Below are 15,982 nucleotides of genomic sequence, written 5' to 3'. Positions count from 1 at the left end.
ATTATAAAATGATACTGGCAATTAAAAATGATAAAAAAATATTTTGTCATAAACATCTTTTTAATGATAAATATAAGCATAGAAATGCCAGTAGTTGAAATAACTAATACAGAATAGAATAGTTCAACCTTGTTTAACCTCTACTGACACAGAACATGATACAAACTAAATTGAAATGTTCTTATGAGGACTATCAGAATTTTGAAAAAGATTTTGCTAATGTACTCGGATAATGATAATTAAAAAAATAATTATTATTCAATGTAGAAACCTGAAGTCTTTCTTGGTTGACATTATTAATAAAGATACAACAAAATTGTCAAAAGATGATTCAGTTGACAAATGGGTCAACGAGGCTAGAAAGGTGTTTCACGAATTGCAGACAGAAGGTAATGAGATTAGGTGAGTAGCCTTCCATGTTGTATTAATTGTTTCAGCATCATATGTTGCATTTGTTGTCTACACGTTAAATAGTTAGTTTTCAAATGTTATAACGAAAACAAATAGTGATGCCTAAATTGTTGGTTTCCGTTTAATTTGTCAGTTATTGATTTAACATTATTATGAAAATCACTTTGAGAGAATGAAATAATAATAATAAACATTCGAGTGATGGAAAAATGGAAAAATGGGGACTTTACTTTTGATATTGCAAAAAATCATAATGACAGGTTCAGCTTCTTTACAAATCTTTCATATATTAGAACAAAGTACACGGTATGGAGGATTAGGTAAATTAATAATTTCCAAAAAAGTAGCACACGTCTTTCATTTATAATGGTATTGTCATAGTCTAATGATTTAAGTTAGGCATAGACTACAACCGAGCATCTCATCTTGCGTTTATATGTGTAAAGTTCCTTTAACAAGAAAAATACTTATATAATTTGTTCAAAATAAGAAACATTCCTTGAATAATGTGTGGTTCGGTAACCGACTTCATCTATGAAAAAGCTACGACCATTTCGAAATTAACAATGGTGTTAGATGAAATCTTATGATAAGCACATCTCCTAATTAAGTAATATTTAAGTAGCATAAGCAGTTTTTATTACGAAACAAATATTATTCGGGTTAAGTTGTTAACAGATGACACGACTTTGGCACTGTGCATGAGGTCATGGTATCACTAGTTCAACTAAAGTTCGACGAATGTCAACACGACTTGAGTTTAATTTTCCTTATGACTGTTGATCCATCTTTCGTAAATAGTCTTTCTCCTTTTTCGGACGTATCCTAGCAGTAGCAAGTCGGGTATTCTGCAAGACAAAGACACTATTTCCAAATTACCTGAGTACATTTTCTGGTTTAAGGGGATTTTTGTACAGTTTGTTTGTAAAATGTTCTTTTATCTTATGTGATGTCTTTATTTTTACGTTCTCGTCGTTTATTTGTTATTTGTCTTTGGATATGATATACTCGTGTTGAACATTTTGGTTTTCATCATTCATTTAAAAACATACTTTTATTGATAATTGTAGTATGCAATTAAAGAAGCAAATGCAAGTCTTAGAAAATGAAAATAAGGATCTGCAATTGCGGTAAATATTTAAGAAAACACAAGTTTGTACAGCTCAATCATTTTTTCATTTTTTTCACCACATGATCACCTTGTGAGTGCAAGTTCTAGAAGATATCGCAAGGCGTTTGCTTATATAATGAGAAGTTTAGTCAATTTCTGAAGACAGACAATTCGATATTGTTTATTTAAATAAAGAAAATCAGGTATTTTAAAAACACTCATTTCGAACCCCCCGCGCCCCCCCCCCCCCAAAAAAAAAAATGCTAATTGACTACTGCTTAATATCACATGTATTCGGTAATGACATTGACACAAATTGAAATGATCTATACAAAATGTATTTATTGGTATCAAATATACTATTAAATCATTTTATTATTATGCCATTTATTAGACTCAGTAAACTGGCTGGAAAAAAATTGACCGACGGGAATCCAAACATAACCAATTTGAGTGATTCGAACCGGCCAATGAAACTAGGAGAGGCATACTCAGAAATGTATGATAATGAGTGGACAGAAGTTGTGGATGAATGTATGAAAAAATTTAAAAAGAATTACAATGAAGACAAGGTCGTTTCCGATTTATGCTATTGGGTTTTGGTGAGTTTTGTTCAACTCTTTTGGTCAGTCCACTAAAAGAAAACTATTTGAGCTTCATCTGTAAGCATTAGACCAAAACAATACTGAGGCATCAAACTAGAAGGATAATTCCGAGACATAATAATACAAATTCTTGACCAAAACATTAAAAATAAAAACAGAGGCCAGCAGCGTACACAATGTAAACGACATACAAAATACAATTGCATATAGAACTGATAGTTTGAAAGGAAAAAAAAGACGACAAACAAAAAAAACTAAAACACACTAAAAATTCCCTTAAAAATCAGAAGTAAAATACGGAGATCCAGAATGGTTAGCATGTTCTGCTCTGCAAGTGACACCACACTGCAAGAGTTACAAATCCGATAAGTGTCAAATTGGTGGATTGTCGGACCGGTAAAACATGAAATTTACTTGATAATTTCTTGTCTCTTATGTGAGCTACAAATATTGGTCAATCAAATTATAATTATCCCTTATAACAATTATGTACCGAGTAAATAAAAAGAAATGAATTTTATGGGAATTTACTTAATTGGATTACCGATTATCTAAATGAGAGAAAGCAGAGAGTGGTATTGGATGGACATAATTCTGGATGGGGAGATATCGATGCAGGGGTCCTCCAAGGTTCTGTTTTAGGACCTTTCCTCTTTCTTATCTATATGAACGATATTATAGATGGTGTAGACTGTCATAAAAAAACCCGGGGTGACATTAGGTGGTCTGAAAGGTTAAGCATTTCTGCTCCGCAACACGAATAACAGAGGGGTACCATCAAATACTCATACTCGGGCGATTTCTATCACTTCAACAAAATACCATGATTTCAATAAAGTAAATAATGTAGAATTAGATTAAGATTATAAAAATACACCATTAAACGTTGGGCAGTAATGTTACAGTAAAGGTAATACGGATCCAAGTTTCCCATATGTAATTAGTTTGTAGATTGACCTTTCCTATATCCACAAAGAACTTGTACATCGATATAGACAAAATAAAGCGTAACAGAATTCTTGTCTGGTTACTTAGAATTCACGTAGTTATAAAAAATAGGCGCTTGCTTGTGTTTCACTTCAGCTTAAATCATAACACTGTTCGTATAGAATGTGTTAGTTCTACTTTTCTCATATTTTGTTGTTGTATTTTACAAAAATTTTGTATGATTTACTCATATTCATTGAAATATTTTGCTATTAAACAAATTGTGATTTTCAAATTTATTAATCCAAAGTTAAATCTACAGAGACGTACCAAAAATATCCTGTATGTGAATTTCGCTTTTTTTCTATGCAAAATCATATGTGTTCAAAAATTTATTTGAAAGTTATTTCTTAATTAATTTTCACGATTTTTCACAAATATCAAGAAAGATATCTGGAATTTTATTGTTTATTTTTGAAAAGATTATTTGACTGAAAATGAATTAATATTGGTAAGTTAATTACCAAGAAAACTGATTACATTACAATATTCACTATTTTCAACTTAATTTATGGCACTTAATTCCTTTTCTGGTATAAACTCTCTGATACTTCTGAAAACGATACTAAAGAACTCGATTGAACTGCAAACGATTAATTTTAACATGTTTCTTTTTAATATAGAAAGAATCATTAAAATCATTTGAGGTATATTCCATTCATAAGGTTTTGAAAGTATGATTTTACATAGGATGTTATGGGAAATATACAAGTGACTGAATTTTTGGCACGCATTTTTAGCTCTTCGATCTGGTGCTCCAAGCACATTTTAATTTGAAAATTTGAAAATTCTCGATCTGATTTGCTTTTTGTTTATGGGAAAGTTGTTGACGCAAGGCCATTGAAATGAAAGTGAAATATATTTGAAGTCATATATGTTGCGTGAAAGATTATTACACTCTTTATCGCATCTACCCAAAAGAACTTGAGATAAAAGATACTACAGACACTGTGAAGTCAGCCTCATATCTTGACCTACACCTAGAAATCGATGGTAAAGGAAAACTATTGTCCAAACTTTACGACAAACGTGATGACTTTTCATTCAGAATTGTCAACTTTCCTTTTATTTGTGGCAACATCCCTTCAGCACCTGCGTATGAAGTGTTCATATCACAACTCATACGTTATGCCAGAGCTTGCCAAAACTACGCAGACTTTTTGTATCGCGCTAGAACTCTAACAAATAGGCTTCTGGAACAGGGTTATGTTGCTACAAGATTGAAGTCATCACTACAGAAGTTTTATGGTAGCCATCATGAACTCGTGGATTGTTATGGTGTATCCATCAGCACCATGAAAACTGATGTATTCAACGGGTCATAGTTTTCCTTTCCTCGTTTGTCTACCCCGGACTTGACTTTTTATGAGCAACTCGGTGGGTTTTCTAGAAAAGCAGAGGACGCTTCCCTACCGGTGCACCTGGTCCATGCTCCCAGTTTTTATTGGAGTCCGAGTTGCTCATTTACTTTTGTTACTTTGTATGTATGATTTTAGTTACTTTATGTTCTTTGTTGTGTATGTCTGTTTTCCATGTCTGGTCTTTGTCCCAGGATTACATTCTTTTGATTACTGCTATAACCTTGGTTCCCTTGATTACTCTTTATTTTGACTACTTTTTTTCAAAACTATGATATTACTAGGCTGCAAATGCGGATAAACTTTCTAATTTTCTTAAATCTCTCTTGAAAGAGCATTGTAGAAAATTTACATTTAATTCCAAAATTCAAGTAAACAGTAGCTTACTACACTGATTAGCTGGTTCTTCTGTAATATTCTTCTTTATTGCACTGTCAGAAATGTACATAATCTACTTAATTTCAACTGAAATCCTGAATATTTTAGGAATAAAAAAATCATCATCTGATTACATGATACAAAAAGTTCATTAACAAAACACAATGGTACTATCCTGATTTTTCTCGAATATTCACACGTTTTTATTTAAAAGAATAAATAAAAATTGACTTAAATTTTACACAAAAAGTAATAAAAGGCATTCAAGAAAATTAGTAAGGTAAAGTCGTTTTGATATCTTTAAGTCAATCTTTTTATTCAATTTAGTATTTAAAAAAAAAACATTTCCGACATTATTGCTTCGATGGATGCATGATATGAATTTCAAAATGACTGTGTCGTTACATATATAAAGTTACATGATTGAAATAAATATCACAACAAGAAATACGTGAATATTTTACAAAATTTAACCAAATACAGCCATGATATATATCTAACTATGAAACGAACGTTTGAAGTGACCGAATATTCAAATTTCATTTAAGAGTTGTTTCCAAATGTGCAAAGATAAAGCAGTGTCCAGTGTCAAAAATACAGCTACCAGAACAACAGAGATAACTAAACCACTGATGATTAAAGGACAAGATGATCAGGTTTGTTTACGGAGTTGTACGTTGATATTCATAGTAGGAAAATTAATTGGAAAGAGTGAATAACCAAAATATGATCACGAAGCCGAAGAACGACTAGATGTAACGAGTGTGTGGACATTGTTCCGCGCACGACTTAAATCTTCACGCGTTCGTGCACTGCTGGCTAAAGAGTGATTGTACAGTAGTGACCATGCATATATAACTGAGGAAAACAAATAATGTCTACATGAACGCTGATTTTGTTTTACTTAGTCATATATTGACCATATCAAAACTTAAAATGTTGACACAATTTGTTTTACTCAATTTTTTTATACCGGGAACATTCGGTAAATCACTGCTATCTTTACAACAATAATCAAAAAAAAAAAAAAAAAAAAAAAAAAAAAAAAAAATTGTACGTATAGATGTAATCTTATTTGTATATTGTCATTGACCCGAGAACCATGACTGATTATTTTTGATGCTTTTGAAAGACTATATGAACCTAATTAGTTATGATTGTTAATTTTGGAAGGTTGATAAGAGTGTCCTTATCTTTTTGAACATGTCTACTTAATCAACAAAAAATCAATTCTCATCCATATTAACCTTTTGTTAGGTTCTGTCACACGCGGTCGATGTTCGGAGATCAACAGCAGAGTCAAGTGCAGATGCATTTTATCAGGTATTTGTTTACTTTTACCGTTGAATTGATATATAATTGACATTCGTCTTTGCTTTATGAAAGTGTCTGTAAACATCTTGTAAAGTCACAATGGAAGTTCATTATGGTATAACACATATTCCCATCAGAAGATTTAAGTGCGAATTAAGGGAAGATAATATACTACAAATATATTTAATGACTAAAAGTTACCTTCACGACATAACTCATGTTTGTTAAGGTGTACATAACATGATTGATTGATTGTTGGTGTTTAATGCCCGAGCAGCAACATTTCAGCTTTATTCAGGCGATGAACATGAAATGATGATGAAATGAAAAATGGGATAGGACACAAGGATAGTAGGGTAGACAAATCTTGATTGCCACCAGAACAAAAAAGAGGGATGGGTAGGGTCGGACAATTTAACCTTCTGTGACGGAGGGCAAAGGTTCCTACTCCTATCGAATACCACAGCAGGGTTTTTTAACGTGCATGAATGTGACATCTTTCCCAACACGGTGCACCACTATGGTTTGCGGTCAGGTTTTCCGCCGTACTATAGCCTGACAATCACAGCATATAACATGCCAGGGGCACCCCCATTCCACTACCTGGGGCACACAACCCTTTTGCTCTGTAAGCAGAGCACTCTAGCCCCCGGCTAGAGTTCTGAGCTCTATTAAGTCGCCTTTTACGACAAGCTTAGTGCTGATGCGAACATATTCTCTTGACACCCGGACCTACACGGAGCGATGTACATAACATGAATAACTTCTATAGTAATTTGAAAAAAATAAAAACTGTTTTTGCATCTGAATGGTCCACGAATAGATATGTTGGGTAATTAATCGTTTAATGTTAATTATTTAATTAGTTAAAATATGTGTTTCATCTGACGTTATGAAAATTCGACGTTGCACTTTATCTATCATTTTAGAATCATGTCATACTTGAACACCTTCGTATAAAGTCAACTGCACCCATATTGTCCAATCAGTAATTGTAAATGAATTGTACTGTAATGAACAGTATTGGAGAAAATCTTTAATCCTTAGAGACAACTTTAATAACCTCAAACGTTTTTTTTTGTAAATATTTTAATTTTTGAAATAAATTTTAATATTTTGAATTTTTTGTACTATATTGACGACAAAATCCGACTTCTTATTCCTCAATTGTTTTGTTTGCATTTCATTATTCTTAACTAAACCTGTACTTAATTTCTGACAAAATGAACTCATAAGTTGTGAATCATCAAATATCATTTACAGGTAGAGTCTTTAAAAAATACAAATGAAGTGTTTTTATGCTTGCTAGGCTCCAGAGGCCAGACCTTGTGAGCTTTGGCCATCACTTGACTTTCATCATCGTCGTCCGTCGTCATTTTTAATTTTCCGAAATTCTTCTCCTCTGAAACTACCTGACTGATTGAAACCTAGCTTGGTATGCACGTTCGATCCTTCGGGAACTAATGATGGGAATTTGATCCGATGACAAATATAGCAGCACAGCTCTTTGTCGATACAGTTTTTTTCGAACGCCACTATGGTATCAGTATTTGGCCAATCAGGAAACAGAATTGCGATCAGGCGACTTTTGTTTCCATGGAAGAGTGTCAAAAGCGACAACATACCGACTGAGTCGGAAAAAAAATTATACACGTAGTTGGATTCCTAATGGAAACTCCTGCTCTTTTTTATTTTTCAATAACAGTTGTGATATCTGTCTTTAAGTAACAACAATTTAAAACGCCGAACACGTCATTTAAAAAATGTTTATTAATTGTCAGGATTTTACGTTTCGCCTCGGTGTACAGAGGTATAAAAATAAATTAAATTATACATTTTGACAATATTGATTCTACATTTGTTATGATAGAAACAAAAATGTACGAATAAGAAATATGAAAATCTATTTTGAGTGCCTTTTGTCGTTGCATGACAAATATTTTATCGCTCCTGCGGGCAAAGCTTTAATCAACAGTGTATTTGCTTCTGTAGCATATTTCCTCAATTGCTTATCAATGGAATTTAGCATTGAAAGTAACACCGCAGATAATTCCACATACAAACGTACTACTCTTGACGAAGATGAAATCCTAAACAGCGTTAAGTCCTTCATGTCTTCTCTCAACATCTCAACATGGAAACAAAATGTGAGATCTTACTATTAATGAATTCCCGAACTTCATGAAAATATAACGAGACACGTTATGGTAAATATATCAAAGAGACCACCCCCACAGGGATGAAAATGTCTGCCCTAGGCCGCCCATTTGTCTTCAAGGACGACGAAAAACACTCACACCACTGGACAGGCTGTAACCGATCCCAACACATTATTATATAAAGGTTCAGCGAAAGAGTTCCCCTTATGTACTCAAGTTACATAAAAATAAACTCTAGGTGAAAACAAAACCAGACGTGCAGAGGTTAGAAGTTCCTGACTAGGGACAGGCAAAAACATGCGACGGGGTTAAAGTATATTGGCGTGATAAAAACCGGCTCCCTTTAAAATCTGGCACTGTGAAAAAATATTGCACAATTAATCACGCCTAAAAATCAGTTCAAAAAGGTCCGAGTCCCTTGTTTCACAGAAATACAAAAACTGAATATAAATTAAACAAATGTACAAACTAAGGACTACTAGCAGTTAAGTCACATACCATTTCCAGACCAGTTTAAATCTACAGTAGGCTTTATCCTCATCGTCCTTACAAAGAGTAATCAAGGGAACCAAGGTTATAGCGATAATCAAAAGAATGTAATCCAGGGACAAAGACCAGACATGGAAAACAGACATACACAACAAAGAACATAAAGTAACTAAAATCATACATACAAAGTAACAAAAGTAAATGAGCAACTCGGACTCCAATAAAAACTGGGAGCGTGGACCAGGTGCACCGGTAGGGTAAGCGTCCTCTGCTTTTCTAGAAACACCCACCGAGTTGCTCATAAAAAGTCAAGTCCGGGGTAGAAAAACGAGGAAAGGAAAACTATGACCCGTTGAATACATCAGTTTTCATGGTGCTGATGGATACACCATAACGATCCACGAGTTCATGATGACGACCATAAAACTTCTGTAGTGATGACTTCAATCTTGTTGCAACATAATCCTGTTCCAGAAGCCTATTTGTTAGAGTTCTAGCGCGATACAAAAAAAGTATATAGCTGGATCTGAATCTTGCTCTGCGACGGAGATGTCAATTCACCTTACAAAGATATTCTCCGCAGTTAGAAATTGACAGAAAGCTAGTTGCAATACTGTCTACTCTGGTAGCGGCATTAATCATATATGGATAGTTACAAATTCTAACAATTTACTTGAAAACTTGAATTCCATATTTTTAGGAAATTAGTTCTCTTAAATCCCTCACATTTATTTGCCACATGATAGATTAAAATTTCCTTAAAAAGGAATTATGCGTAAATCTCTTGCTGATTCGATAAATTAAGTTGTTCTAGGTTACAAATCCGCATATTTTTCTAAAACATCTCAGAAGGGTAAAGTGTTTAACACAGAAAAGCAGGTTTGCAGCATGCTCGATTTCCTTGGTAATAATATATTTGTAACATTTGGTGGAGCTGTTTTTCAGCAACAATTTGGCATTCCAATGGGCATTAGTTGTGCTTCTTTCCTATCCGACTTTTTTTGTATTCAGTCGAAACTGAATTTCCGCGGAATATGGTAAAGAAAAAATATATAAGATGCTAAGTCCTTTAATTTCACATACATATGATAGATTGTCAATCACAACAGATTTTTGATAAATGGTTACCTTCAATACATCCACCAGAGCTCAAGATAAATTACACTTCATAAAAAGCTTGTTCATCTTTTTTTTTAACCTACATCTTGAATTCGACAACAATGGTCACCACAGTGCAAAGATTTACGATAAAAAAGACGGCTTTAGTTTTGAAATCATAAACGTACTTATCTGGTCAGCAATATACCTTCATCTCCCGCATATGCCTCTATATTCACACCACATTGAAAGAGGAATGTTAAGCGCGTTGTAAACCCTAGATTTGACCCACCATTTCGTTTGAAATACTTGTACCAAGTCAGGACCATTACGGTATCAGCTACTCCGGTAGTGATATATCTAGTTTGTCAGATTAATGGACTTGACTTGATTATGGATCTAATAAGTGTTCGTTAATGTTGGTGTTACCCTTATGAAATGTTGTTTTTTTTTCAATTTGTTCATCTTTACAAGGGCTTAAGAATTATACTGGCTCATTTACTCTTTCAATGGATGAAAGGATATTTATACCTATACATGTAAAATCCTTTTAGATCATGTTGTGTGACGACTCATCGTAAGAGTAATAGCTCAGAAACGTTGACATTTTTGTTGTTTTAGCTTATCACTTAACATTATATCATTGATAGAAGCTTCCAGTTGTGATAATTATAACTAGGCCTACACAAGTTATTGAGGATCCTGTATGTATAACAAATTTGTATTATAGTTATTTTATTCAAAGATGTTTAGGTTATAGCTTGAACACCAAAAGTTTAGAAGAAACTTTCAATTGTTACAGTGATCCTTAAGACAGAAGTAAGATGTGGGTTTAAGTTAATTATCGGCTTTGTTATTTGAGGTGTTTTCTGTGAAAGTTGAGCGAATAATGCTTTCTTTAACCACATGGTGTGATTTATTGACAGTAATCACTTAAAATAAAGGCTTGATTCTATTTTCTGTTTTACATACAATTAATATAAGATAATAAACATTGTCATTTGTTGTGTACAAAGGTTGCTTTCATTTTAAATCGATTTTATACATTTTGTGTCGATATCCTGAATTTTGTCAGATGTGACTATTGCTCTTCGGAAAAGTGTTATTTATAGCAATCTCTCGTGCAAAAATCGTCTATGTTTATATTGGTTGAAAACATTTGATGATTTGAAACGTTGTGTAATAACAAAATTATCGAATAGATAAAATCTTAGCAATATTCAAAAGGAATAGTCAACAGAGAAGTCCGTATATAATATCAAGGTAAAACCAAACTTGGAACCTTGATACAGGCCTTTCTTAACTGAAGGTTGGTTAATCCAGGTTTTATATCGTGCTAAACCTCCCCGCTTCCACTTCGGTTCAGCATCTTCGGTATATTTCAACTAAATTGCAATCATTTGAAATCGGTAAAATCAGTTGTCTAAACAGTACAGAAGATATGAACAATAATTTGGTGAAAATACAATTAACCAAATACAATAAAAAATTACCGTGAAAAGAAAGTACTTTAATTAGTGGATGCCAATTTTTCATGGATAAGGGAAGAAACACAAGTTCGGGGATTCTTGAATTCGTGGTTTGAATGTTTTCAGTATGCACATGAATAGAAATCTTCTTTTCGTTGGAAACCAAATTTCGTGGTTTAGCCTACTCACGAAATCCACGAAAGTTGGTCCCCCACGAACAATAGTACTTTCACAGTAAGTTAATCAAAGACACAAGCTACAAAGAAGTCAGAACTTTGTGGTGGAGACTCGCCAAGTTCAAGATGAAATACTAATATACAAGTAGAAACTACAGAAAATTAATTAGCAGACAATATAAAAATTAACGTCCGTAATTTGTTTGTCAGAAACAGAATATTGTTTAATGAGATAAAAGAAGTGTTCTTACGTACATATGTCTGAATAGTCGTACAGACATGACAAATATATCATAATCGAATTATGTCTTATTTTAGCATATAAAAGGGACCCAAAAAGACGTTATCAAAGCCTATTTTAAGAGCATGAAGGATTCACCAATTCTGAATGTTATATTTGAAATGCCATTCTATGAAAAATGTGTTAAACTGTGTTGGAAGATGGTCCTCCAAGACCCACAGCTGATGTTGTTACCAGGTCCACACAAAGGTCAGCCTTATGACAAAACGGTATTCCGTGAATACACAAGTAGTGGAAAAACAGTTGTATTTACCGTGTGGCCTGCGTTGCTGCTTCATGAAAATGGACCGGTCTTAGTGAAAGGTGTATTAAAAGTTGAATGAAAAATATTTGTCAGGAAAAGAAAAGGTCACAAGATGGTAGACATTTCAATAATTAAAAAGTCATTTTTAGCTTACCTTGCTGAAAGGCCATATGAGCTATTGCCATCACGATGTGTCCGTCGTCTGTCGTCGTCGGCCGTAAACTTTTCAAACATCTTATCCTTTGAAACCACTCAATAGATTGTAACCAAACCTTGTATAAATATTCCTAAGGGTATTTAAAACAAGCCATGTGAAAAAAATCATGGCCGCTGTTACTAAATATAGACCATAGGGGTCAAATTGCAGCATTTTACAAATATCTCAAAAATAATTGGGTGAAGCTAAAATCTTGTTGAGGGTATAACTGTTCTGTATGATGGGAAGGACCTATGCCGAAATATTCAGAAAAATACTTTGACGAATGAAAGAGTTATGGGACCTGAAATGGATTTCCCCCCCGAATTTTACATTTCAAATTTTAAAAATCTTCTCCTCTGAAACTACTTGATAAATTAAAATAAATATAAATGTTATTTACAACATCTTTAACTAACTATACTCGGGGATTTTTGATCTGACGAAAAACATGGTTACCATTACTAAAAATGGGTCAAATTGCGGATTTATGCACATAACTAAAACAAAATATTATGTTTATCTAAAATCTGGCAGGAAGTAAAATTGTTCAGCAAGATGGGATTGACCTACTCCAAAATTTTCAGAAAGATCCGTTGACAAATGAATTATGGAACCTGAAATTGTTCATTTACCGAATTTTACATTTCCAACTTTGAAAATTCCCCCCCCCCAAAAAACTCTCTGCTACCGAATGTTTAAATCAGATTTATGTTTTGAAAAGTATTTATCATTGCTTCCATTTAATATGTTATATATTTGTTTTGTAAATTTAGATGCGGTAGTCATCAACTACCTGTTAAAACAGGAAGATGCCGGGGTATATAAAAAAATGATAGAAAATGCAATCTTTGAAATTTTGGTGACATTGGTGATGAATGTCATTATATTTGACATGTTAAGCTTTGCTAAATGAGAAAAAGAAATATTTATCTGTATTTTACTATAAAAGACCTGGCACATTCAAATTTGAAATATTATTTTAATCTACAAACCTAGTAGTTTGTATAAATAATGTAATTTTTTTAAAATAATCAATGTGAAAGTCAGTTTTCCAAGTTAATTCTTATCTATATTCTTTTTTCACACATACAAAGTTATGTAAATGTTATTATTATGTTATATATACTCTCTGTAGCTATATTATAGTTTTAGAAAAGTAAAGTTTTCGTATTTTCAAAAATCTTCTTCTCTGAAACTACTAAATGGATTGAACCAAAATTAAGCATAAATGTTATTTAGAACATCTTAAACATTCTGTGCGAGGGGATTTTTTATTTTGCAAAAACATGGACGCGAATAATAAACAAATAGACCATAGTGGTCAAATTGCGGAATTTGGCACGTAACTCAAAAGGAGTTGGGTTTATCTAAATCTGACAGGGAGTAAAATTGTTTGATTGGATTCATCTATGCCAAAATTTTCAAAAAGTTCCTTTGACGGATGAATGAGTTGTGGGTACTGAAATGGATTTTTTTCCCAAATTTGTTGTATTTCCAACTTTTAAAATCTTCCTCTCCTGAAAGAGTAATCAGGGGAACGAGGATTCTAGCGGAAATCAAAAGAATACAATCTAGGGACACGGAAAACAGACAAACACAACAAAGAAAATAAAGTAACTACAATAATACATAAAAAGAAACTAAAGTAAATGAACAACTCGGACTCCACTAAAAACTGGGAGTACAGACCAGGGTAAGTAGGGTAAGCGTACTCTTCTTTTCTGGAAACACCCACCGAGTTGCTCATAAAAAGTCAAGTCCGGGGTAGACGAAAGAGGAAAGGAAAACTATGACACGTTGAACAAATCAGTTTTCATGGTACAGATAAATACACCGTAACGATCCACGAGTTTATGATGACGACCATAAAATTTCTGCTGTTGTGATGACTTCAATCTTGAAGCAACATAACTCTGTTCCAGAAGCCTGATTGTAAGAAGTATACCGCGATACAAAAAGTCTGCGGAGTTACGGCAAGCTCTGGGTTAACGTATGAGTTGTGATATGAACACTCCATACGTAAATGCTGAAGGGATGTTGCCACAGATGAAAGAAGAGTTGACAATTCTGAATGAAAAGTCATCACGTTTGTCGTAAAGTTTTATCAATAGTTTTCCTTTACAATCAATCTCTAGTGTAGGTCAAGACATGAAGCTTACTTCACAGTGTCTGAACTATTGGGTAGATTGTAACCACACTTGACATGTATTTACCTTACAATATCGTGAACAATCTTTGTGTGGGCATTTTTGATCTGGCAAAAAAACAAGACCAATGATACTAAAAATAGACCATAGGGGGTGAAATTGAAGAAGATTTTTGGAAATAACTTGAAAACCAGCATGATTGAGCTAAATACTGACAGAGTAAAATTGAGACCGACCTATGCCGAAATCTTCATAAAGATCTGTAAACCAATGTCGAATTTTATTGCCCTTGAAGAGTAAAAAATTGACTACGAGAGATTTGCATTATAATATGAAAACCTGGTTGATGACTAAGATGCTCTTTTTTGATTAAATGATTTTTATGATAATAGTACAGTAAGGTCAGGAGTCTAGCATTAGAAAGCTGAAAACACTATTTTTGACCAGGTGAGCGAATCAGACTCTGTAAAGCCTCTAGTTTATTTCATAAACATATTTTTGGTCTATTATTTTTCGTATCATTTCAAGATTGGCAACTGTGTTTTTCTCGGTTTGATTGAATTGCGCCATTAAAGAAAAAGAATAATAAGTATGTGTTGTTTTATCAGATGGGAATCACATCAATAGATTGTTGGCGTACTATGGAACGTCACTTCGCTGTTAACTATGATCAATTGATTAAGTATCGGTTGAATACGTGTATTGTAACAAGAAGAGTCTTTCGTATGTTTTCATTCATATCATATTTTGTAAATATTGGTTTTGTATCCAATTCCACCTATTTTTATCTAAGGATGGGGTTAATGTACATAGTATAGTAAGATGAAAAGAAACTAATGTTCGATAAATATGCATGCCATACTAGTTACTGTTTTTTCTCCTGTTCTTCGAAACTTTATTGAAAGTAATATAACTAACAAGCGAAACAGATTGAAGAGGAAAAACTGCTACTTCTTAGATATTTAAAAAAAAACAACTTTCGGACCAACAGTGAAAAACATACTAACGTTCAAATCGTTTTAATTTAAAAGAAAACAAAAAAAAATTATTGGTCTGTTATGCTAATCTTTATTGATGTGCTACCCCGACCTGTGAATTTTAATTGTTTCATAGTGGAAAACACGTCTAGGAACCGTTAGTTAGCTACGATGAATAAATTCAAATCGAACCTTAGCTTTTTCCAAGATAGGAATGGACAAAACATGGCACACAAATGTTTACGAAAATGACGTAATCGGCTTATCAATACCGGACAATTCGACTCAAAGACATTTCGGACTATGACAACCAACAATTTGTTCCCGAACATTTCGGCTCATGTATACTTCAGACCATGGCCATAGGAGAATGAATGGGGACAATAAAACTGTATATCATAACAAATTTCACCATTTTTGTAGAAAAAATATGAACGGTTAGGTATTTGGATTCATATCTTTCTTCGGGAGCGTTTAAGGATCCACCTTCCTTATATTATGTACAAATTAAAACCACAACCATCCTTTTTCTGTTAACGTTTTTTACGTTTAAATATTG

At 33.2% G+C, this 15,982-nt stretch overlaps 1 protein-coding gene across 2 annotated transcripts in view; it reads left to right on the top strand.

Annotated features, from left to right (window-relative positions):
- Nucleotides 1–15,035, top strand: part of LOC148604105 (uncharacterized) — a 30,591-nt gene extending 15,556 nt beyond the window's left edge. For both annotated transcript variants that reach the window (XM_088547746.1, XM_088547747.1), the window contains 6 exons: nt 268–402; nt 1,482–1,541; nt 1,917–2,124; nt 5,399–5,506; nt 6,108–6,173; nt 11,874–15,035. In XM_088547746.1, coding sequence (XP_088403872.1) covers nt 268–402; nt 1,482–1,541; nt 1,917–2,124; nt 5,399–5,506; nt 6,108–6,173; nt 11,874–12,179 — 883 coding nt within the window. In that variant the 3' untranslated portion in view covers nt 12,180–15,035. The remainder of the gene's footprint in view (nt 1–267; nt 403–1,481; nt 1,542–1,916; nt 2,125–5,398; nt 5,507–6,107; nt 6,174–11,873) is intronic.
- The last annotated feature ends 947 nt before the right edge of the window (nt 15,036–15,982 follow it).

The sequence above is a fragment of the Perna viridis genome, chromosome 10 (assembly GCF_037379345.1).
Source record: "Perna viridis isolate PV_CMFRI_1.1 ecotype Kerala chromosome 10, ASM3737934v1, whole genome shotgun sequence".
In the NCBI taxonomy this organism is placed as follows: Eukaryota; Metazoa; Mollusca; class Bivalvia; order Mytilida; family Mytilidae; genus Perna; species Perna viridis.
This window is presented reverse-complemented; position numbering and strand designations above follow the sequence as displayed.